Source organism: Corvus cornix, chromosome 21 (assembly GCF_000738735.6).
Source record: "Corvus cornix cornix isolate S_Up_H32 chromosome 21, ASM73873v5, whole genome shotgun sequence".
NCBI lineage: Eukaryota > Metazoa > Chordata > Aves > Passeriformes > Corvidae > Corvus > Corvus cornix.
Genome location: NC_046350.1, coordinates 6,262,548 through 6,287,511, shown reverse-complemented (window position 1 = coordinate 6,287,511; position 24,964 = coordinate 6,262,548). Strand labels below are relative to the sequence as shown.

General features: G+C 41.6%; 3 protein-coding genes across 4 annotated transcripts; 1 reads left to right on the top strand and 2 right to left on the bottom strand.

Moving 5' to 3' along the window:
- The first annotated feature begins 761 nt into the window (after positions 1-761).
- Positions 762-22,096, top strand: LZIC (leucine zipper and CTNNBIP1 domain containing). 2 transcript variants are annotated; one of them, XM_010405920.4, is made up of 11 exons: positions 762-1,104; positions 2,622-2,693; positions 8,874-8,981; positions 11,412-11,540; positions 12,592-12,648; positions 13,712-13,853; positions 14,919-15,054; positions 16,107-16,205; positions 16,867-16,962; positions 18,723-18,804; positions 19,754-22,096. In XM_010405920.4, exons 6-11 carry the CDS (start codon positions 13,753-13,755, stop codon positions 19,810-19,812), a joined length of 573 nt encoding a protein of 190 aa, XP_010404222.1. In that variant the 5' UTR covers positions 762-1,104; positions 2,622-2,693; positions 8,874-8,981; positions 11,412-11,540; positions 12,592-12,648; positions 13,712-13,752; the 3' UTR covers positions 19,813-22,096. The 2 variants fall into 2 exon arrangements, with proteins under 2 accessions (XP_010404222.1, XP_039419743.1); XM_039563809.1 differs by lacking the exons at positions 762-1,104; positions 2,622-2,693; positions 8,874-8,981; positions 11,412-11,540; positions 12,592-12,648 and adding an exon at positions 12,944-13,030.
- On the bottom strand, positions 3,034-4,805 carry RBP7 (retinol binding protein 7). The gene is made up of 4 exons (XM_010405918.3): positions 4,668-4,805; positions 3,976-4,154; positions 3,618-3,719; positions 3,034-3,292 (listed from the first exon to the last, which is right to left on the bottom strand). Exons 1-4 carry the CDS (start codon positions 4,738-4,740, stop codon positions 3,242-3,244), a joined length of 405 nt encoding a protein of 134 aa, XP_010404220.1. The 5' UTR covers positions 4,741-4,805; the 3' UTR covers positions 3,034-3,241.
- NMNAT1 (nicotinamide nucleotide adenylyltransferase 1) lies at positions 5,369-12,963 on the bottom strand. The gene is made up of 5 exons (XM_039563808.1): positions 12,885-12,963; positions 10,077-10,251; positions 9,454-9,637; positions 8,632-8,777; positions 5,369-8,267 (listed from the first exon to the last, which is right to left on the bottom strand). Exons 2-5 carry the CDS (start codon positions 10,198-10,200, stop codon positions 7,849-7,851), a joined length of 873 nt encoding a protein of 290 aa, XP_039419742.1. The 5' UTR covers positions 10,201-10,251; positions 12,885-12,963; the 3' UTR covers positions 5,369-7,848.
- Positions 22,097-24,964: the final 2,868 nt, after the last annotated feature.

Sequence of the window (24,964 nt, the reverse complement as noted above, 5' to 3'; positions counted from 1 at the left end):
GCCGGCCAATGGCAGCGCCGGGAGGGGCGGGAGGGCGGGGCCACGCGCGGCTCCGCCGGAACGGGGGGGCGGGGCCCGTGAGGGGCCCAGAAAGGGCGGGCCCGGGGCCGGCAGCGGGCTGGGCAGGGGCGGCCGCGGGGCTCCTGAGGGGGCCGGCCGCGGGGCTCCTGAGGGGGCCGGCAAAGGCGGGCCCGGGGCCGGCAGCGGGCTGGCAGGGGCGGCCGCGGGGCTCCTGAGGGGCCGGCAAAGGCGGGCCCGGGGCCGGCAGCGGGCTGGGCAGGGGCGGCCGCGGGGCTCCTGAGGGGGCCGGCAAAGGCGGGCCCGGGGCCGGCAGCGGGCTGGGCAGGGGCGGCCGCGGGGCTCCTGAGGGGGCCGGCAAAGGCGGGCCCGGGGTCGGCAGCGGGCTGGGCAAGGGCGGCCGCGGGGCTCCTGAGGGCCCAGAAAGGGCGGGCCCGGGGGCGGCAGCGGGCTGGGCAGGGCGGCCGCGGGGCTCCTGAGGGGGCCGGCAAAGGCGGGCCCGGGTCGGCAGCGGGCTGGGCAGGGGCGGCCGCGGGGCTCCTGAGGGGGCCGGCAAAGGCGGGCCCGGGGCCGGCAGCGGGCTGGGCAAGGGCGGCCGCGGGGCTCCTGAGGGGGCCGGCAAAGGCGGGCCCGCGGCCGGCAGCGGGCTGGGCAAGGGCGGCCGCGGGGCTCCTGAGGGGGCCGGGGTCCGTGTAGGGTCTAGGAGGGGCGGGAAGGGGGCAGCTGCCGCTCAGGGACGCTGCTATCCCAGGGAGGGTCAAGGTGCTGAAGCCTTCCCTCTCCAATGGGTCTGTAAATGTTAACCCCTTCTCAGTGACGAGTGATCGAGAATACGCAGGATCTAAATCTAATTATTGCAAGCTGAGTAACATACCAAGGAAAGAACAAGATGCTAAGACCCCGTTGAGCACTTGGCCTCGGCCTTTTCTAAGTATAGTTCGAACATGAAATAGGTTTTTTTTTCTTTATTATGAACTTTTCTGCACCTAATTCCCTCATTATACCACAAAATAGTATGTTTCAGGAAGATATTAATCTTTTCCCTCACACTCAAAATGAAACTCAGCTATGGAACAAACTGGCCGGGTAAGTACATTGGAGGCTCACCCCCAGCTCAGTTTGTTTGAGTTATAATACATGTAGATGAAAGAGGAGGATTTTTAAATGTTGCTCTTTTGGCAAAGGATAAGCGAATCGAGAGTTGCATCAGTAAGTTTTTAGCCCAGGATGAACAGTCACTAATAATAAGTGAGCTGTGCACGGGGCAGTGTGATTTGAGTCAGCAAGGGAAAGAATCCCGTAAAAGCAGGACAACAGGATGTTGTTAAGATGGAACCAAACTGATCTGTATGAGCAATTAGGACATATTTTCATGCACACTGCAAATAATTATATAGCAATAGAATTGATCAATTTTTTTAATGCATAGATGAGTAGGTAGGGTATTTGGTCTTGTGTTTTTATATACCTCTTTAATGTACTTTATTGATCTAAATTTTTTTTGAACAAAATATTTTGATGACTTAACCAGGGTGCTCAGAAAGGAAACCAATAATTGGATCATAATATATACTGCCAGTCTTTTTATAGAATAGATGTATATTGTTACCTCTGGTTTTTAGATTACACTTCATTTTGTGTTTATCTCCTTGGGATTTTTTTAAGATAATGGCAGTGATCTGAAACACCTTTGAATAAAACTCTTCAAGTGTTTCTCTGGGGAGTTCTGTTCTTGTCCTTCAAGGTCATTAGTGCCTTTCTGTATTGCTTCCCACACCGCTTTTACCGGAGAGCAGGGCTTGGAAGCAGTGGGTTTGGGAGTATCTGCGCTGTTTAACCCGTGAGCCCTTTGCACGCTGAGGACCTGCGCCAGCTCAGGGAAGGTGCAGCACGTTGCAGAGGCGCCATCCGGTGGCGCAGAAAACTCTGCCTGCGGCTGCATTTTATAAACGGATGCGATCGGGGCTGCTGCCCGAATTTGTGGTTTCTACTAACACAACACTCTAACGGCAATTTTGTTTTCAAGCAAATAAAACCGCTCAGTTTCAGAAGGAAGACGCTGTCAGGAGCCATAGCATAAACACCAGGCATTTACTGCTAGTCCCCACATTTCCCTAACTGTATAAAGACTACTAGTTATTTTATTTTTATTTTGGAAACCAGCTTAAATTTATATAGGTCTAGTAATTAGAGGAGGGGGTCAATCTAACCAAAAGCCCTTCCTGCTTCAACAGATGTTGTCTGACTCTGATGGTGGCTTTAAGCATTTTGAACTGATAAGAAGTATCAGAAAGGTGGTGCTAGTTGTTTCAAAATGTCAGGGGTTATTTTTTTATGTGAAGTAATTAAGGTACTAAGCTTAAAATACAGTTCTTCAAGAATATGCAACCAGGAATATGCAACAACTCATGTCATTTGTAACTACCTACTTTATCTGACAACTTATCTGTTCACACAAGGAAAAAAACCCTACTTTTCTATGCGATATTGCACACGGTCATAAAGAAAAACATTTAATTTAATGTAACAGTTGTATCCAAATAAAGCTTAACTAAAGCAGCATTTTTTTCCCTCTGTGCTTACAGAATTCAATTATTTTGCAGACTGGAATCTCTGTGGATCATTCGGACCCATATTCATGGTTCTGGGATTTGCCCACAGGCTGGTTTCCTCTGGTAAGATCAACTTAATTATTTTTGAGAACAAAGCAGCTATGGCACAATATGGGGCCTCACACTACAATGTGTACGACAAGCAAGTAAAGTAGTGATCTACATCTTAAAGAGAAGCATTTTGAAAAATAAATCCGTACCTTTTGTTGCTTGCTTCATTATTTGTTATCTTCCCCTCTCTATCAGCACCCAACTTCCCCTGTTTTGTTTGATGTTGACATGCCTCTTAGAATTGGCAGGTTTTCTTGTGTTAATTGACTTCTGATTACGTAGAGACCCAGGCCTCATCACTTATGTTTTGGGTTGGATTTTTTCCTCCAGAAAAACATGTTCAATAGCAAGGTACTTGAGATTAGTTTGGTTTGGTGCATTTATTAGCAAAAATCAGACCTTTAACACTGGCAACAGCAGACTTATTTCCTGAGCCAGAAACTTCAGACCATTCAGGTTAATAGGTACAGGAGTCAGTTCTTGTCCATAGAGCCCTCACTGGACATGAGGCTCCTGTGCAGAGCTGTCCCTGCACGGAGGACCCAGCACACCACACAGATTCAAGCTCTCTTGAAGACCTGTTTACATACTTGATTCTCACAACGAAGCTCCTAAAAAACAAAACAAAAAACAAACAAATATAAACCAAAAAAACCCAACAAGGGTATAGATATATATAGTAATCAAAGGAACTGCTTCCAAAACTGAACATAGGTCCTTTGCCACTGCTCTGGCCATGCTAGTAACTTATGCTTAACATTCCAAATTTATCTACACATTACAGTGAAACAATGGAGCTGTTTCAAGGCAGTATGTGCTCACTATGTACCATCCATTACACATCCTACAGAGCTAGAAGACTTGTGCACACCATGACCACATTATAAACCTAATTTTTGCCATACAGAGATATAAGTAGTAGAAATCTGTCAATACCAGGTGGAGGTCATCCCCTTCAAGCCAGTGAGTCCAGCCCCTGTTCTTCTTCTCACCAGTCTGCACACAGACAAGTTTGTCGTTTTCCCAGGTAACAAGGCTCTGTAGAACAGGGAACAAAAAAGTGTTTCTGCATGTCTGTCTCAGTTGTGCAAAATACTTGTAGAAAATGTGCATTTTCCTGGATAAAAAAGGACCTAGATGTTACTCCTGAGTGAAAGTGACTCTCTTTGTCTGTAATTCAGGCTTCTACTGCTGTCTTGCGCTACAAATATTATTCTTGAAACAATTTCTGCTCAAGTATCTGGATTGATCGTGGCATCTTAATTTTCTCAGCCTCTTATATATTCGCTCTTACCTTGCATTTTCTGTTATCCAAGCCTTTATTATCTTCCTCAAACTCTTCTCCAACTTTGAATTCAAGCAAGTAATCTCTGAATGTGCTAGTGGTATGGATATAGAACGAATCACCATCTTGTTTGATCACTTTCTGAGGCTTCAGCATTTTTGCTATTTTGCGTGTTGCAAAGTCAATACCTTGGACAGGAGGCAAAAATGTCAGAGTTGTATTTATCACCAGCCATTCTGGCAGCCAGGACTGAACCTTTATTACTAACAGAAGCATTTCTTAGGTAGTTTGACCTTACTGCTATGCAGCATTTTGTTGTTTTATTGGAACCCTTCGTTTTGTTTAAAGCTCCATGTTACACAGATTAAGTTGTCCTCTTGTACTTTCTACTCTTTGAAAACCAGTTTACTCAATTGTTGCACAATTCTTATGCAGGATTTCCAGGACTTTGAGTCAGAAGACTCCTGGAGAGAGCTGGCTTCCCCCACAGAGACACCAAGCTTGGTGTCAGACTTAACCCCCACTTAGCAAGAGGTTAATGCCTACTCTCATCCTTCTTCAGAGGAAAGGCAATGAAAGAATTAACAAGAACTCTCTGCACTCTATGCCTTAAATAGGGTGAAATGAAGGGCAGTCCTTCAAATTCAAGAAGACCCTTATGGGAGAAGGCAGGAAGGACAGAATCAAGTATTTTCACCTACCTAAGGCCACCATATAACCTTCAAAGTTGTCATTGCTGACAAGGTTCCAGGTTCCACTAAAATCCACAGGCATTGCAGACAGTAGAAGGAAGATCCAGTCAAAAATACAAATGTAGTTTTCTAGCCAGGCCTTTTATAAGGCAGCCTGTGGGTGGGATTACACCCCTGGACCTTTCTGCTGGAGGGGAAGGGTGCTGCTGCTGAGCCAGTGGGTGAGAGGGTATTTGTAGAATGGCTTCAGCTGCGTTGGAGGGAAAAGTTCACTGTGTCTGAAATCTTTGTGTGGAGCAAATGTTAATAGCTCAAGAGTGACAATGCAAGCGAAAACCAGGTTTAAACCATTTATGTCTGTCTTGTATGCTTTAAAGGGACTGATTTTGTCGTTACTAAGATTTCCTGGATGTTTATTAGATCTGGGGCTTTATGATCTGAAATCCAGATGTTTGTTGAAAAGGTGATGTACCCCTGTAAAGACATGCTGTACTTGAACAGACACGGATTGACTGTTAAACTGTGGATTGTATTATATCAACAAATTTTAAAGCAATACCTATGACACAGAGATAAGAATTGTATCGTGTTGGTTTATGTCTGGAGTAAATAGTAAGAAGAATTCAAAAAGTAATCTTGTGTATATAGGAGATGTAGCTCCTGCTTTTGCTTTCTGTTCTTGACACATAAAGGAGAGCTGATACAGGAGCTGTTCCCACTGATGCTTTATTAGATGCTACACATTGTGGCAGAGCACACAGGCAGTGGAGAACATGATGCAGCAGATAAGCTTCAGTGTTGGAATTTACCTTCAGCAAAGAAGTGATAGGAATCCCTGATGACCCAGCAATGTGTTTTGAAAAGTGAATAAAAAATGCTTGAGTTTGAAGAGAAAGGACATAGGGAATCTGTAAGTGAGGAAATAAGGGATTTAGAGGTGAGGAAACACACCTATACCTACTACATTTATTTATTTACTGACTTGTGTTAGGCTGAAGGATAGTATTTTGCAGGGAGGTTTCCCCAAATGTTAGCTCTGTTTTCAGAGCTGGCAGTTTGACCCATATGACTCACAGAATCATGCGAGTAGGAACTCAGGACATCAAAACTTGTTTCCTGTTTGCAGCTGGATATTGTTCTCCAACCTACACTAAACCAGGAATGGCACCGAGAAAGGAAAATTACTATTTCCTCTGGACTCAAATAGTAACATTTCACCCACAATTTGGTGTTACGAGGTTATGGTAGTAAAGCATTGTTGCAATACTACTGGCTCTGGCAAGCAAAGAGAAGTCAGTACTTGGTAAATCCTGTGTCAAAGCCCATATATAACATTTTAATTTAAATTATGTAGATAATCTGGGGTGTGGGCCTTCTTTCTGTAAATCAGTACTCAAACCTCACACAAAGACCTCTAAAGGGCACTAGGGGTACTCTTCCAAGCTTCAGCCACAGAATTGCCTATGGAGCTTCTAAGAACTGCTTCTTGCCCTGGCCACAACTGAAAGTTCAGATGTGAGAAAGTTCATTTCTTTCTCCCTTCAGATTTCTTATTTTATTTTTGTGGAAATATGTTTTCCATTTCCATCCTAGTTGCTGTGAAGCACTGCACATCTAACACATTCCCTTAGGGATGTGGCCTCATTACAGAAGCAGACCAGGTGGGTCCTGCTGCTGTAGCAGCATTAATAAAATATTTTGGGTCTAAATGACATGTGAGGTGCAAGGGCCCCGTGTTCTCTTTAAGGTCTGACAAGAGTCCACTCCTGAAACTTCTACCTGTCTGACATCCTTGTTCTGCCCCAGCACTGATTGTGGTGCTGGTGTTTATAACTGATTGAACAGGAGATGGCCAGTGTGCAGTTACTTCTAGTGCTGTTAACAGGCAGGTTCCTGGATCCCACCAGTAAAACAAAGGATCCATACCAAGCAGTCAGTCATGACTGTGGAACGTGTCCCTGGTTCTAGACTTGCCCAACAGCATCTTGGCCACCTGCCTGGAGAGTCTCACATTCAGCTGGATTTGTTGATCTGAAAAACGTGACCAGAGTCATCTTGTGGAGATCCCATGAAAGAGCTGTTGACCCATGAGAAAGTGGCTTGCAAACCTTGGCATTCTTAATAAGGCACATAATCCAAGCAAAAATGGGATAGCAGCAAATAAAGGGAGGTAGAATTCTATCACCACAACAGTCACAGTGCCTCTCTAGTTTATGTTCACATAATGCAGACAATGTACTGTTAAGATTCAAAACCAGATTTCTGGCAAAGAAAAATATTTCATTTATGATCACTATTGATATCCTACCATTTTCTCTCAACTTCAGTAACAGAAAACAATTCTGGCTATATATAATTATATTCTATTTATGACTCAAAAGTAAAAGATATTTTATTATTTGAAATAAACGTATTATTTGTAATAAAGACACAAGTGTCTGAGAATCAGTGCAATGACACTTTTTAATTTCTATCTATTAAATCAATGGCTTTAAACCAGTTTCTGAGGTAGGTTTGTCCTTCCATCAGAAACAATACTGAGCTTAACATTACAGCCCTGGAAATATCAACGGAAAAGTAAAGCCCAAGACATTTCAGGAAGCAAATTGCATGACAGCAAACAAGCAGCTGCATATCTCAAAGGCAAGCAGCTCAAAGCATGGTGTACCTAGCACCACTTCAGCCAAGAAGAAATTCTTCCCTTCCAGGATAGAGCTAAATAATTTTTTTGAGGTGAATCACACACTGACAATTAAAAAAAAAAACCACCAAAATTACATGGATTTACTCTAAGTAAATGGTATATCTTGAAACCAGATAATTTTGTTAAGACACTGTAAGTTATTAAAAATATTTGTGTAACTGTTTTATAAACAGCAGAGCAGTTTGAGTTAAAACTAATCAGAACATTTTCATTTGTTTTGCTTAAACATTTGCAGTTTTCATATGCCGATGTGAATTCTTATACTCACTTCAGTGCACTGGGACAAAACGTTTAAATGTGAAAATCCTGGAAATTATTGGACTTGGAAAAGGTTGTGTAGGTCCAATCGCTGAGTGCAAAAAACCTCATCAGTAACTACAGATGTACAGAATTAGCCCACTATTTGCCTAAGAAACCCCAAACCAACCCCTAGAAAACACACTTTCCTGTACTGAAATGTAGTTTTTTTACACAGCAGACAGTAAGTTAGTTGTTTAGTGCCTGTGAGTTCTTGGAGTCACTTGCATGTTTCTGTAAGGGAGCCAAGACCACCCCAGCATTCCTGTCCTCACTCTCCGGGCTGTACAGCTCGTTCTTCTCGATATATGCCCGAACTACGTCAGGCACCAGGTAACGAATGCTCTGACCCCTCCGCAGGGCTCTCCGGATCTTGGTGGAGGAAATATCATTTGTGATCCATTCTTCCACAAGGTGAATGTTATTCTTATGTTTCCACAAAATATCAGATTCATAGATGAATTTCTGAACATTGTTTCCAGCCCTACTGATACACACAAGGCCATGTTTCTCCACAATTTCGGTGATGTCCTCCAACTTCCACAGATTGGGGATCCCAAAAGATTCCAGCATGTCACTGCCACAAAGCAGTTTAACCTGTGGGACACCTTAAAGAGAAAATTAAGTGAGAAATAGGGCTTGGTTTAGGCCACCAGATGTTAGCAAACTTGACAGGGACATTTAATTTCTTGGCGCTCTCTCTCTGTATCTTTGGTTGAGACGAGGGAATGAAATTTTAAAAAAGATTCAGAGTATATAATTGATAATTAGTAGCCTCAGTACAGGATTTTTCCAAATAAAGGTTATGGGAGTCCCTTCATTAAAGGGATCTAATGCCTTATGCTGAGAATCTAAGGGAATAAAGTTACTGAGTGACATCAGAACCAAGAGCTACCATAAAAGTTACTCATCAGTGCAATTTGCTTGAAATAACAAGGATCATTAACCATTTCATTTACAAACAGACTTAACTTTTTACAACTGGACTCTGATTTTTCTTTTTAATGGGCTCATGCCTATTTGGTTGCTGTTTTCTCTTCCGTCCCAGCTTTGTTACGGGTACAGCATCCTGCAGACTATTAGTGACGTCAGCAGATAAAAGTTTTTGATGATGATACCTGCAAAAAAAGATGTATTTTAGGTATTTCAGAGATGTAGGAGAAAATTCTGGTAGTACGGCCTACTAAAGAACCTGTCTCTACTTCTTCCTGCAGTACTTTCACGGACAGGCCTACCAAGAGCTGATCTGCAGAAACAGGGACTTGTTAGAGCTTGGTCATGTGGTGGTCAAAGTGAAAAGATTTCAAAGCAACAACAACAAGGTTGGTTTGTTTCTTTCATTTTAATAATAAGAACCTCAGTGAAGTAGCAATGACTGAAAGAGCAAAAACATAATACTCAGAAAATACTCCTTCAGACAATTCTCATGCCAGTCTTTAAATACACAAATGGACAGCACAACACAATCAGGGTCAAAGGAGAGAAACTTGTGTAGCATGTCTGCCCTGTTCTAGTCTCTGCTCTTCCCCAAGAATACCCTTTCAGCACAAAAATTGAATAATGCCTAAGAAATGATGTATCCTAAAAGTTGTTCACAGGCTCATTTTTGGTATGTTTAGGACTAATGATGCAATCTTTCATTTTCAATGTTCATATCAATAGTACTTTTGAATTCAGTGAGTCTATCCATATGATTTGGGGTTAGCCTGCAATTATCCCAACTTGTTAGCATTAACACCATTCCTAATCTTTCTATAGGTTCATGAGACTTTTTAGAGGTGGGCTGAAGAATACCTTAAAACTTTTAGCGTTTCCAACCACTCGCTCTGGCAGCTTTCCCAATCATCGACTTCCACCCAATCTGAGTTTTTTGTAGCCAGTTTTGCCATAGTCACTCGGTGATTCGCACTGATCAGACCTTTCTTCTTATATGCATCACCCACTGGTGAAATGATGCCTTTGATTACTTTGTATTTTCCTGTGGAAAAAAACACATCACACAAGAACATGAGAAGTGGTTGAGCAGATGTTACTTCCCCTGCATTGTATTTAACCTGTGACATAACCATTATCCAGCGCAATGGCAGCTGATAGCCAGCCCTGTGGAAAAATACAGGACGCTTCTGCACTGTCAGGGCAGCACAAGGAAAGAGTCAGTAAAATATATTTCCATAAACCATAAAACCCGTGCTTTAGCTCATTAAAATCAGTAATAAGCAACACATATGTGAGTTCTCTCATAATGACCTACATGGTTTTGTATATGACATAAACAGATACCAGCTTCAATATCTAATTAGCATTTGCAAAAATATCTGTCCCTGTAAAACAGGCATTCATAGACACAAAATATTCACCTTAACATATAAGTGTCTGGTTATCAAAGCTATTCTGAGTGATATAAATTACCATCCTACCTGTTTCATGGAAGTAGTCTTTAGCCAGCTCAAAGAGCCTCAGGTGCATGTTGGTGATGGGATTGAAGGACCCACAGGCCAGCAGTACCACTTCAGTCTTCCTGTCAGGATCTTCCATAGCCATTCCTCACAGCCACGCAGCCAAGTGGAGAATTTTGGTGCCAGGTACCAGCCACTACAAGAAATGGGATTAAGAAAGAGCTATAGTTACTTACTTGTGCTGCCACTAAGCAGAAGATAAAATTTCAATATCCAATTGAATGCTGTATTTTTCTTCTACCAACACCTGGCCTGTGATTGTTTATGTGACACTTTATTGTCGAAATTTTAAGTGATTAAAATATGAAATCACTGCAAAGAGGCTGCTTGCCCAGAGAGGATGGCGTACGGCCCACTGTGAAGAAAAGCAGCTCATGCTTTTAAACTTCACGTGGAGAGATTATCTGTCCTGATTGCAGGACACACTTTATTAGAACTTTGCACCTTTTTTAAGATGCCAGTGACAATCAACTGCCAAGAGACATGTGGGCAGGGAACTTCCTTGTTAAGTAACTTCCTTCTAGTGCTTACAGGGAGAAATAGAACATCCTTTGACCGTTCCTAGTCTTGCCTCTCTAAATTGCAGTGAGCCTTTCCAGCATGATCTATAAAATCAATATTATATATATATATATATAATATAATATAATAATATGCCACATATTACATTGTATTAAATTTTGGAGGAAAACAGCGTCAACACTTCTTCATTCAGGATTTACTTACATTTTCTGAAATACAAAATCCAAAGAGGGGTAATTTATATAATTCAGCATGGTATGTGGGAAGAGAGGGCTATGGACTAAACATGAGAAAAATCAGTCTGCTTTGTGTTGCAGCAAGTGTTAAGTGTACCAGCGGAAAAGGTGAGAGAAGAATAGAGAATTAACAGAAATTTAGTAAAAGCTGCAATTAAATACTGGGGTTTTTCCCCTTTTCTAAAATACCACAGCTCTGTTCCAATTCTGAGCTTCAGTTTCAGAAGGCTGCTTAAGAATTGCTGAAAACAAGGAAATTTCACTATTCATCATTTAACTTCTCCTCACATTTCACTTTCTCCTCACACACATTTTTGCTTCTCTGTTCTTTCCTGAGAATATTCTGGCTTGCCAAGATGTTTTCCCACAGCCTGGCCTAACAAAGGAGAACCACGATGGGCCATTCTCTTGCTGCTGCTGTTTGCAAGATGTCCGAGACATCCTGAGGAGCACAGAATTATCTGCCATTGTTTCTACAGCAACATCGCCAGCTGGAAAAATCCCACAAGGTCACCCTCACATTCTGTCTCCCTTACAGAGAGGCTGAGTGATGTTCACAGCAGCCACAGCGCTGAGACACCATCACAGCCAAACCTTGTAACAGTGACTGTGTTCTAACATCAAACAGCCCGCAGATAAAAGGAACTCTTGCAAGGCTTCGTATTTTGTAAGTGTTAGTACTTTTCTGTGCTTTCAAGAGTTTCACAAACTTTTAAAATATCCTTTACTACTGCAGAGTAGCTCAGCAGTGGAAGGGCTGGTGGTACTTGAAATGCAGCCTTCACAGAGGCGTGGCTAGGAGAGTTACCATGGGAACAGGGAGGAGAGGAATTAGACTGCCTTTGTACTGCACAAATCCTACTTTCAACAGAGTAACTCATGCTGCAGAACTGAAAAAAGGTTGATCTTTTCCTTAAAAAAAAAAAAAAGTACAAAAAAAGCAGAAAATTTTAGGAGGAAAATATAGAGTGCCTTTTCGAGAGTTAGTCAAATGTCCCTCTCCATGCTGCTTATTTTACAGTTTACAGAAACAATCGTTACCTCATAAATTCACCTTGCAGCATTCCGTATCAAGAGTATACATAGAATTTAATAGTTTCCACATCCCCCCAGTCTCCTAATTTGCACTGACACCCTCTGTGTAGCACTGTTTGCACAGAAAACAGCTGCATGGTTGATGTGGGGAACGGAGGAAATGAGAGGTATGTGACATCAGAGGTAATCAGTGACATGATTGCCTTCACTGTTATCTCATCTTATAACCACCACAGCACCATCAGAGCTGGGATCTGCTTTCTATGGAACCACCTTCACACAGCTCTGAATTTTTTGGAAAAGCTATGCAATTTGCGCATCCCAGGACAGGTAAAAAAGTCAAGGTCCAGGGATGATCAAAGCCCAGCCCAATGGAACTAGGCCTATTCTTATTGTATAATAAAAGTAAAATGGCCCTCATTGAGGTTTTCTGTAAGTGTAGGACATACATCCTGGACAATTTTCACTTCTGAAGGAAAAACGAAGTGCCCTCTGATGTACTCCTAATATACATGCTTACATGTAATCTCATCATGCTTTTACATAATCCCACCCAATCCAGTATTTTATTTGAAGTGTTATATTTCAGTGTGGCTTTTTAGTATGTACTGATCACAGTCCTGCTCGTGCTTAGCTGGACTGGACATGTATTTGCGCTAAAAGACATCAAAATATTCCTACAGCAGGTCTTAGGATGGCTCTGGAGCCCAACTTGCCACGCAGCTTCCGGGGATAAGCAGGTAAGGATGCTTTGCTCAATCTCATTTATGTTTGAGGCAAATATCTGTCAAATATGTTTATATATCGGTATATATACAGAATACAAGTATGATGTGGGCGTCGCTGGACGCTTCAGTTACACCCTCCCGCACCTCCCCGCCCCCGGGGGCCTGCACGGGGGTCCGGGCCCGCCCAGTGAGCTCCCCCGGCCGCCGCCGCCCGGCCCCGCTGGGCCCCGCTCCCCGGCCCCGCTCACCCTCGGCGCTGTCCCCGCTGCCCGCCCGCGCTGTCCCCGCCCGGCCGGGCTCGCGGGGCCGCACGCGCTCATTGGCCCGGGCGCGGCGGAAGCGGCGCCGCAGGGCCGGGATGGGCCCGCCCTGACTCGGCCTGCCCGGCTGAGGGGTGAGGGGGCCCGGGGCCGGGCGGGGCGGAGGGGCGCGAGTGGGGCCGGAGTCTGGCCTGGGAACGGGCAGGCGGGCCCCGGGTAGCGCCCCGAGTTCCGCCTTCTCCTCCCCGCAGGCCGCTGGGCGCTCCGTGCTCGCCCGTAACGGAGGGAGGGCCGCGTTTCCTCGTCGCCCGCCGGCGGTGGCGCGGCCCCTCAGAGCCGGCTGTGAGGCCGGGGTGTCCCGCTGCCCGCCGGCGCTGTGTCCGCCCCGGGACGATCCGCGGGGAGCGCGGGGTTCCTCTGGCGTGCGCTGGTTCTCTGCAGCCGGCGGTGCTGCCTGCGGTGCTGGCGCGCTTCAGACACCTGCACCCGGGTTATCTCCTGAGTAGTGTTCCAAGGGGCCGGTGAAGAGTCGAATCTATTGTTTCATATAGCGGGGCTTCTGTATTTCAGTAATTGCTACTTGGTTTGACACTCGCTTGGTTTTATGTGCTGGAGTTACTTCCCTGGTTAACCGCCTCTTACTATGAAGATAATCCTGTACACCCAGCCTGGCATTTCTCTATTTCCACTGCAAGGATCTCCGGGTGTTGTGATTAAACATTCCATCAGCAAGATATTGCATCATTTTCACATTTAGAACATTTAAAATATGTTTTAAGTTGTTGGTACAAACAATAAAATGTACTTTCTCTTAGGAGTGTCATGTAAAAACAACATTTTCATGTGAAAACAGAAAATGGCTTCAAGAGGAACAACAGAGACAAGTAAACTAAAACAAAACTTGGAGGAGCAGTTGGACAGATTAATGCAGCAACTTCAAGATCTAGAAGAATGCAGGTAATAAAAATAGTTGCTTTCCTCTTATATGGTAGTATTTTTCTTAAGTGGTTGGCAGAAGAAAGTGGTACCTTTCAAAAATCTTGGGGTGGGGGGAATGTATTTATTTTTGTGTTTTGCTGTGGCTTTCTGTTTTTAAATTATGTAGGATATTGGTGTCAGTAAAAATTATTTTTAAAAACCTCTATTAAGATTGTTTTATATATCTGAGAAAAATGCAAGCAGAAATACTCAATATTTTCTTTGGAATGTTATATTTCAGTGTGACTTTTAAACTTCTAATAGCTGTTCACAAAAATCACAATTTTTCTATGGGATTTTTAATAGCAGTGAACAAATAGCTTTTGTGGCTCTTTTGGTTTATCTTATAATTATGGATGCCTGGGGTGTTTTTGCATTGTTTTCTTTTTTAGTTTGTCTAACTTTTCATGTGATTTTGTATTAGTCTTCTGTGGGTTGATACAGTTTGAGACAGTGAATTATCAAGACGGTTGGGCTTTTATCTGTTTTAGTACTTGCATTTAAACACCCTGTGTTTAGATGCTTTCTCTGACTCTAGTTCTAACTTGTCCAAGCAGTATGTATCTTTTTCAAGAACAACTAGAACTGCTAAGGGGTGGTAGTGCAGTTCTGGGAATTGGGCAAGGTGTAGACTGCAGAATCAGTTATTCCTAAGTGGATGGCTTTGGGTGAGGAGATAGGCTTCTAAGATAATCTCATTCACTGTAGCTTTGAGCAAGACAATTTCACTGCGTATTTTTGTTGAGATCCAAAAATACTTTTAAATACTGCTCCAGGTGTGAGGTATCTTGTTTATTATTCGGGCTTTTTTTATTATCAGTGACTTTGTACAAACCACGCAGGTGGCTGGGAGGGGTGCAAACCCAAGCAAACTACACACACATGGGCTGGATAAGAGCTGAAGGGGTCGGAGCAGAGCAGTCTGCAGAGATGGGAACACCTCAGTGCTGCCTGGGGAATCGAGCTCCATGGTGTGCCCTTCGCTCCATGTGATGTCTCAGGTTAAATCCTGTGAATTAATGTGTCTTCTTGGGTCCTCTTCAGAGAGGAATTGGATGCAGATGAGTACGAAGAGACCAAAAAAGAAACTCTAGAGCAGCTGAGTGAGTTCAATGACTCCCTGAAGAAGATTATGTCTGGAGATATGACTTTGGTGGATGAGCTCAGTGGGATGCAACTGGTAAGGATGATGTGTTGCTAAGAAAAGTTCATGTTCTGCCTGGAGTCGATGAAACAGTGAATAGATACATTTCACTATAATTTTTATGTGACATCTAGATCTATGTAATTAATGTTTTTTATAATTTAATATACCTGTATGTGTAAAAAACTTGGATAGGTGTCTTCATTTTAAAAGGGAAAAAAACCCCATTGATGAATTACAGCCATAACACTGTAGGACCTAAAATACTAAATATATCTGATCCCTTATTTTAGAAAATAACGTAAAATAATGCAATATATAAAAGGTGTGGGGGACAGTCCAGGATAATATGCATCATGAGAAATAGAGTTCATGCCTGTTTGTTAGAAGGCATAAGGTAGCTGTTACTACTGATTTGTGTTTCAGATTCATACTAGTCCAGATGAAAAGGCTTTAGGAATGACTGTGTGACTTGAAGTTCTTTTATTATATTATTATATGTTTATATATTTTATATTTATTTATATTATATTATTGGTCTCATTTTATGTTGACTTCCAGACTTCTGATATATCTTCTCTCTTTTCAAATGCTTAATTAGAGAATGGTTTGTTCTTTCTGAACTTTATGTTCTAGGGTCTTGCTTTCAGAGAGATCATGATTTGTCCAAAGATAACTATGGTGATAGTTTTGATAATCCATAGAGGATTTCGAATAACAGTAGGATGTTTGCCTCATCATTTACATTCTGCTTTCCCTTAGAAGAGTTGTAGTCATCAGTGTGGGCATTAAAACTGTGATGTGCTAGTATCAGGAAGGTGTTGGAAATGAGTAGAAGTTAAGACCTGGACAGTAATGAAAAGTTTCACAGCTCTTTCTCAGTCTAGTTACACTAATTAGAGGATTCCTTAAGCCCTCCATAAAGGTCATATATTTTTTTTTAATTTCACTTCCATGGTTATGATAAAAAGCTGTATCAAATTATGCAGAGGATAGTAACGATGCTCTCCAGCCTTCATTAATCTCATCCTGCAGCTGTAGTTTGTGATTCCTGTTAGTCCTGGTCATTCTTGCTCTTTTCCTTGCAGGCAATACAAGCAGCCATCAGCCAAGCGTTTAAAACTCCAGAAGTGATTAGAATGTTTGCAAAGAAGCAGCCGAGGCAATTGAGGACAAGGCTGGCAGAGGTGAAGAATTCTGTTTTACTGCAAAAAACCCGTTTATTTGAGCCAGACTGATTCAAGTATGTAATGATTGCAAGGAAAGCACTGAGTGTGCTGGAAAACTTGGTGGTAAAGTCTGAAAGAGATGGAGAAGTTCTCTTTCAGAATTTGTTCAGTTTTAAATGTTTATTGAGGTAATGGGGACAACCATGTGTATTCCTTGAGTTATCTTCTATCTTCCTGCTTCAAAGCAAAAATGGGATTAGCAGGGTGAACTGAGGAAACTGCAAATAGAAAGTCTGTGATTGTAGTGAGCGCTGGAGAGTTCACTTGATGTTTCAGAGATCTAAAATGAAGATCTGGATAAAGTGAAATCAAATGTGATTTCTTCATGTACCAGTGATGTGTGAATACATAATTTTAAATGATTATCATTATTTGATAAAAAGAGATTAAAGTTTGGAGAAATCAAGTAAGTTAAGGTTAGGGGTAAAGAGTATTTGCTGAACATTCAGAAAAACTTCACAGACATCTTTTAAACCTCAGATAGGACAGAGGTCCCTTACTGCTGTGGGTCCATGATTACTAATGATATTTTTAGGCTGTTGCATTTCTCATGCACTGTGTTGGGTGAAATAGTGGGAAGCTTATATATTTTGACTTTTTTTTTCCCCCTGGTGTGCAGATGGACAGAGACTTAATGGTTGGGAAGTTGCCACGAGACTTGTACACCCAACAGAAACTGGAAATCCTGACTGCCCTCAGAAAGCTTGGTGAGAAGGTAAGGGGTTGGTGTGATAGTCAGGTGAATAGAGTTTTCCGCATATTTAGGAGGAATTAGAAATAATTAAAATAAGACATTACAATTTTATAAGCAAACAATAAAATGCAGCTTGCTTTTACATTACATAAACATCCTTCCATTTAAATGCCAAGTTTTCTGAAGCTGAACATGTATCAAATAGTTTTGTACCTTTCTGTAAGGCTGTTTCTACTTTTAAATGTTTCCCTTGGTGGGCTGTATGCATGAATCACACACCAGCTGGTACAAGGTGATCATATTTATGAAAGCTACAAAACAAGTCTTTTACTGGCCAACTACCACCAATTCATCAGGAACTATTCAAGACTTCTGACATGTATCCAGCTTCACTTTTATCGTGTCAATAATACCTACCTCTGGGTATGAGATAAAGAAATTTGAGAGATGAGTGATAAACTGATTGTTGCCCCAGTGGTCCGTAAGTGGCAGAAAAAGTCCTGGGTTTGCCACCAGGGGGAGGAAGAGAAGTTATTTCTCTTTGTGGATGGTATATGAAGAAAATGGGTTGCTGTGTATCTCTATACTTAAGCTTTTTTAGGAAATGAAGGAATGTAATGGAAAAGATCCAGTGCAGTACTTAAAGGAGCTGCAGTCCAAGTAGATTCCAAAGCAAAGGCTTTGCCTCAGAATATTTTATTGCTTGACTGTCAGAGGAAAAAAATGTTTTGAAAATATGTAAAGGCTAGTTAAGATTGTGAACTGAATGCATGAAGGTATCTAATCCTCTTGAATGAGTTCCTTGGATCACAGTATCAAGCTACTTCACCACACTCTGACCTATCCTCTTAATCTTTTAAAATGATCAGTAGCCTGCTGCACAGAGGGCTTGCTAGGACAGTAGTTTCACATCTGCTCTGGATGTGAGCAATGACAGCAAATATTGCATGTTCGTCTGCACAGTATTGCAAAACGTTGAGTAGCTGTATGCTTGCTTACAAAGCCAGGTAAGTAATATGTTTTCCTTCATTCAACATCATCCTGAAATGTCTGTACCTCATTTTTATATTTCTAATAAATTGATGCAAACACTGTGAACAGTTTGACACACATGCTTTGCTGTAATAAAGATGTGTATCTGAGGCTAATTAAATGAGTGACTTTTAACTTAGAATATCTGAACCTTCCAAATGTAGGTTACTGCTTCATTATTGTAAATATTTTATGGGCATCTGTCACAAGGCATCAGAGCACATACATAAAAGTAAAATATACATGGGGAAATGTCACTTTAAAGGAAGAGAACCATTTCTAGGTCATTGGCTCTTACCATGGTCAAAGCTGGCAGTGACAGCTTTTTTTTGCTTTCCTCAGCAGATGATGGGAAGTAAGCTTAGATCTTAGTTCATTGTTGTACTGACCATGTGACAAAAAAGTTATTGACACCTTGGCATAGTTTAGCTGCACAGGTACAGTGTGACCTTTTCATAAAAAATGATCCCTGGAAATCAGCTGGAAGCTTGCATGTGGAGGTATGTCTGACACTGCACATGCTGTCCTGCCTGGGCTGACAGGAACCAGGGAGGGAAAATTCAGTGCTAGGGGAAGTAGCTTGCTTTTTTTTGGTTTAGGTTTCAGCATGGTAGATAACACTGCCACTTCAAAACTGCAAATGGACCATTGCTGTAACCTGTCATAGCTCATGTAGATGCACAGGTAGATGGTGGGAATATGCGCAGTTAAGGTATCAACCTCACAGTTGTGGCATTTTTTTGATTTAGCTCACTGGGGATGATGAGATGTTTTTGTCAACAAATGCTGGTACAGCCCTGAGCCAGTTTGAGAGAGTCTCCACTGACCTTGGTAAGTTTTCATTCTCATAACTTCTGATTCCTTTGCATCACTGAACACTGATTAATAGAAGTACATCTGGTTCTCCTATGAAAGAGAAAATATGAACAAGAGATTCATGCCTTGAAATGTTAATATATATTTTATTAACAATGAAACTCTAATCCACTATCCATGAGGAAAAAGTAACACAGCAAATAAATCCAATGCCAAACATCCACGAAATGCCAAGGGTGCCCATCATACTGAAGGCTTGAATGGTCTGTCTCAAGCAGAGATGCTGCTCTTACAATTAAACACAGATCTTTTTTGCATTAATGACTCTCTTCAGGAGAGTCTTTTCCTCTGCCTGATGCAAAGAATTTGGGAGTTAGTGGCACATTATCAAAATACAGCTTTAAAGCACTCTTCCCGCCATGATTGTCATACCTCTGATTGTGTCGACAAGATCAAGAGTTCAGTTATAAAAGGCATTAAATAAGCATGACAGTTCACTGTAGCAGTAGCTAGAAGTGGGATGAAAGAGCTGTGAATGGCAGGAATGTGCCAGACTAGGTCAGGGTACAAGTAAACTGTCTGGGTGCCCTACCTTTCAGCTCTGCTCTCCGTTCAAGTGTAAGCAAGGTGAGAGAACCCTCTCCTTCAAAAGGGGACTTCGGTAGTAGCTCTGTGTGTGTGCGGGTGTGTTACCAACACCATTCCAGCTACAAACACAAATCCCAGCTCTACAAGAGAAGCTGGGGGAAGGGAACTCCATCCCAGCCAGGCCCAGTAGGACATGGCTGCTCTAGACCTGGCAAGCCAGTGTGGGGTTGGTTTTTTTTAAATTAGCTCAAGTGTTGTAGTTTTCACAATGTCGGTTTGGTTTCTTTTTATCTCAAATGTTTTGCTTGATTTAAGTTGTATATATGGTAATTCACAATTTCTACTAATACTTACTCAAATGTTTCTTCCCCCTCAGGATCTGGAGACAAAGTCTTTGCTCTTGCAAGTGTTGAAGTAGAAAAGGCGAAACGATGAAGAGGTTCGTGAGGCTTGTGTCTCCAGTTATCAGCAGCACTGAATTTTGGTCATACTGCATTTGGTTTTTCTATTTCTAACATGTTGAATAAAAGCAAAGCAAAACAAAAGACCCGAGTTCTAAAACTCTTGGGTCCTTAACCAGAAGATATGAAGTAAACAGCCTTAAGTGCACTTTGGAACCTTGGTGTCTGTACCCTTTAAGTAATACAAGCTCTGAGGCTGAACACTAAGTGGAACTCTAAAACAAAAGCATGGTATGACTGTCTTTGGAAAGAGTCAGCTGTTTTGAACTTTTCTTAATGTGTATTTCTCTAACTATTAAAACTTAAATCTTTTTGCATGTGGTTGTAGCAAGCAGATCTTTTTAAGGAGTGGTCCTGATGATTTTTTTGGGGTGATTCTTCACATTGTCTTAGGTTTTTGTCTGGACTCCCTACTAAGTAGTTTGTGCTAGGAAAGCATCGAAGCTTTGGAAAATGGATGTAGTTTATTGAAATGCCATCTTCCTACAAACTGTTTGCAGAAGACCCAAACTGAGCCTGGATGCTGATCACGGGCCCTTGGCTGCTTGTTTGCTGTGCACATGAATGAGCACTTTGTGTCCCAGCCCTGACTGAGGACAATGGCAGCCCTGTGGGGAGGCTTCTGGAGTAATTTAACCTTGTGTATTGAAAGGACAGGGAATTGATAGGACATGGCAATGAGATGCTCTTTCTGTGGCTCTTCCTTCAGCTCTGGTGCATAACTGCACGCTGCTGTTATTTCAGAGGTGGCATGAAATAGCTTGCCAGGAGAAACAAGTTTTAAAAGGGGGGGAAAAGCTCCCGTTCTGTGATCAGTGCAAGCGTTGCTCAGTCTAAATGGTGATGCTATGGAGAGGGGAGGGTCTGTGTCTCCACTGGATCCTGAATAAACTTGGCATAGGAGGATTTTAAATCTCAAATAGTTGAATTTTTAGCTCAGAGACTAAGTGGGTAGCATACGCTATAAACAGAAAATTAACATGGTCAATCATCATTTAGAGTGCACTTAGAGGGCACAAATACCCTATAAATTAGCAAGTTTCTCTAATTGTAAACTAGGACTGGAGTAGACTAGAAAATGTGTCTCTAGACTGTATTTTGCTTTAATAGGTACACTTTTGAAATCTAGCATTTAAGAAATGAAAGGATACATGGTATAGACAGCATAATTTGTTTTTCACTGATGCAACTTTTTTCTCCCTGTTTTTAAGAAGCCTTTATTGAGGTGTGGGTTCTTTTGTCCATTCCAGCAGAACTGTTTTCCTGTCTGGGGCAGCATTGTGTTCTCTGACAAAGGCTGATTGCAGCTTCATAGCTGAGAGCAGCTTATTAAAAGGCACTATTAGACTCTGAAATTATGGGAAACAAAACAGTCCATGGGGACTGGAGCTGCCTTCTTTTCCTTTCTGCTCATTACTGGTACGAAGGAACTCTCTCCCCATACACCCCCAGCCTGCTTGCAGCATTATTATGTAAATTAAATCTCTCAGCACTCAAAAAAAGTTTACAGTACAATGACATGGAAATCTTTTTCCTTGTAGTTTGAGAGGTGTAAGTTTCCAGGAGAAGCTTTTTAAAATTGGTTTGTAAATATTTCAGGATTTTTGCAAATTTCTGCACTGCAGGCAGTTGTAACATTCCTATTAAACTGATCCTTGACTGAACATCTTTCCAATGTTGGGCCGCTTCTGCTCTTGGAAGGATCTCTGGTGATTTAGATTGACAAAGAGGAGACTGAGATTAGTGACCAAGATTGCAAGATTCAGGGTGCTGGGTCAGACTTCTCAGAAGCTGTGAAGGGTCAGAAATCAGAGCTTTACCCAGAGACTGGCTGTGTCCTACAGAATGCCCTGACCATAAATGTGATTTAAACAAGGAAGCTGCTGCTGATGTGAAGCTATTCATGTGTTGACCCTTGCAGATAGTTAAGTAACCTCTTGAAATAGTTAGACTGATTTCAGGCATAGTAAGTTAATTGGTGTGTTGTGCTAAACATTTTGCTAAATAATCGTGGGATGTACCTTCACCACTATCTCAAATGTTTCTGCAGGGGCAGGAAAAAAAGTCCATAATCTATTTATTATAAGAATAAAAACTGATAACAAAAGAACAACTGCTAAATGAAAGCATGGGTTTGTGTTTAACAAACAAGTTTGTGATGTGAGTTCCATCCCCAGTTCAGTGTTGGACCCAGGCAGATCACTCATTCTGTACACATCTTTCTTTCCTGGAGTAAAATACAGATTATGATCCTTAAATATCGAGTGCTGTGAAGTTGTTATTGATCATACATTGCTTTGAAGATTAGAAGTGCTTTGTTTTTTGTTTATCATTTTCCTTCTGAAATAAGAATTGTAAAGTACAGTAGCTTTAAACACATCAGCAGAGTTCCCAGAGTCCTTTTTTGGCTGTATATAACCTTCTTTTTTAATCTTCTTTCTCTATAGAGTGAATTCAGTGATTGTACTGATCTGAAAGAAAAAGTGTTAGAAAATTGAAGCTTCAAATGTTCTGTCTCTCTTTCTTCTATCTTTGTCTCCTTGTGTTATTTCTCTTCTTTGATCTTGAATGGAAAAGTAGCAAGTTTTCTTTGTCTTGAAGAAAAAATACAAGATTTCTTAAGAGATCCCTTAGTTTCTCATGCTACTTTGCCTGTAAAAGTCAAATTCATTTTGTCAGAGAACTCTGTGTTAATGACAACCTACTGACCAGGCAGTTCAAGCTGTATCATTAGTGGCTGAAATGGCAGACAAATTAACATAGAACCATTTGGTTTTGTTTCCAGTAGGGCAATTCCCTTCCTATGTAAGGATAAATATAATTTTTACATTGTAAAGAAATAGAAGTCAGCCTGCAGGCATCTTAGTTTCCCCACTTCCATAATTTTGAAATTATCCTGAGTTCTGGGGAAGGTTTTTCTCTTGGGGAGTACACTCTTATTTGAATTCTGTCTGCTTAGCTACACACAGGAGAGGAAGGGGGTGCTCATGTTGGAGTTTTTCTTCAGGAGTTGTGGAAAATATGACACCTTGTCTTGCTACGAGCAAAGTTTTTTAACTTTACCTTAATAGGGTTTTACGTGTGGGTGAGGGGAGAATTACTGGAGTTATGTAGCTCAAGATTCTTCTCCTGTAACTTTTAAACACCCAAGCCACCCACCTGAGTGAAATGGGAGCTGCTGATATTAGGGGCATCTGGAAAGGTGGCCTAAAGTACCTGACACTATGACAGGACAAATAAAAATGTTTCAGAATAAGTACTCTCTAAAATAAGGCCTTAAAAAAGGAAATACAGACATAAGGTTGGTGGATATAACTATATGTAAGGCATTGCTGTATTGTGCACTGAAATATCTAATTTAACACAATAATGTGTTAATGATCTTTATAACAGCAGGTTTCTCTTTTAAACGAGTACTAGTGATGGAACATCTCTTTTTATCTTGCTATCATAGTAGTTTGCTGCTTGGTAATGTTTTCAACATCCCTCCAGAAATGGGTCAGTAATGGTCGCAGATGTGCTGGAATCCATCAGGCAAAGCCACCCGCAGACCCTGTGGACAGAGATGGTAATGTCTGAGTAAATAGCTTTTCTTTAGATTTTTCACTTAATGTCCTTGTAAGGTGGAGATGGAAATTAAGTTCTGTACTGTTGTTCTAAAGGAGTGTGTTTTGCAACTGTGTAAAACCAAATTCAATCTGGGAACACGTCTGGTTTTGAATAAAATACACAGCTGAGATGGTTTCTTGCCACACAAACTAAGCCTGGATTAACAAAAAGAGATTGTCATAGCCTTTCGTACATTAACGGGCTTTTTTGTTCATCCTTTGAAAATAGCTCTGCATTCTTCCTCACTGCACAGACTGTAGAAACATTAATTTTTGTAACTAAGGCAGCTGAACCATTTCATTTTCTAGTATATTCTAACACAAGCTGTGCTTGCCCTAGTCATGGAAAGTTCAGCTGACTGTTGTAGCCCTCCATCATTTATTACAGTGTCCCAAGTATGCAAAGAGTAGACTGGTTGAACTGCATTTAATTTGGAGGAAACACACTACAGTTTCTGCATCAGAGCATGATTTTGATGGATTTATCAGACTAAGTCTGACATAAAAAAGATCAACAAAAGAAAAAGAGATTCCAAACTAAAAACAAGTCCTTCATTGGGTACCACACACATCTTGGAGAGAAAGAGTTTTTATTATTGTTGTGTGTGGCTGAATCATGGATGATGAAAGCAGGGATTGTGTGTGCAGATGCTGCTGGAAGCCCTTAATGAGAGGGGGATGCCAGCAAGTACAGAGGGACTTGGAGGGTGGAAGCAGCTGTGCTGTGAAGGAATCCTAAATGAATTTCAGAGCTGATTAAGAAAGAATTGGACATCAGGAAGGACAGGGTGAATTGAGAGAATTTTTCTAAGTCAAGTAGGGATTCGGAGGAAAAGATTTCATGAAGTTTTGGCTTACTAGAATAAACAGCAGCCTCATTAAACAAAAGGTTAGAAGCTATGGAAAAGATAAATCCATTTAATCTGATAGATTTCTGTGAAATAATATCAAGTTTTTATACACTACTTCTAAAAATGTTAGACTTAACCCTTAGATAATTAAATTTCTTAACATTCCCTTGCTGAGGGTTAGGTCAAGCAGGGTGATGACTGGAAAGGTAACAGATTTGATCAAGTGCAGTTCTACCTTTTGCTTGCTTTGGGAGGGCCTGTGCATTCCCATAAAACATGAACAATATTTTACTCTATCTCTTGCAGAACTAGCATAGTTGAGAGTCCTCTTGAGCATCCATCATGTCTTACGATGATACAAGTGACCGATGGCAAGATGTCACCTTGCTTGATAGCTAAACATCTCGGTAAGCTTGAAAGGCATAAACTGAGGTGGGGCAGGAAAATGCTCCTAGGCTAGAGGAAGCCTTGCTGTATCTCTCCCTGCTAAAACCCTTTCTAAATAAATGCAGGATGTTAAATTGATGATCTGTAAGATTGCATTGCACTGCTGTACAGTCAGCCAGCTGAATTAGGAGAGCTAGACAGTACTTAGTCATAAAATGGTGTTGTGCCCATGATGTTATCAGTAAGGAAATTCATACTATTGCAAGGATGCAAATGATGG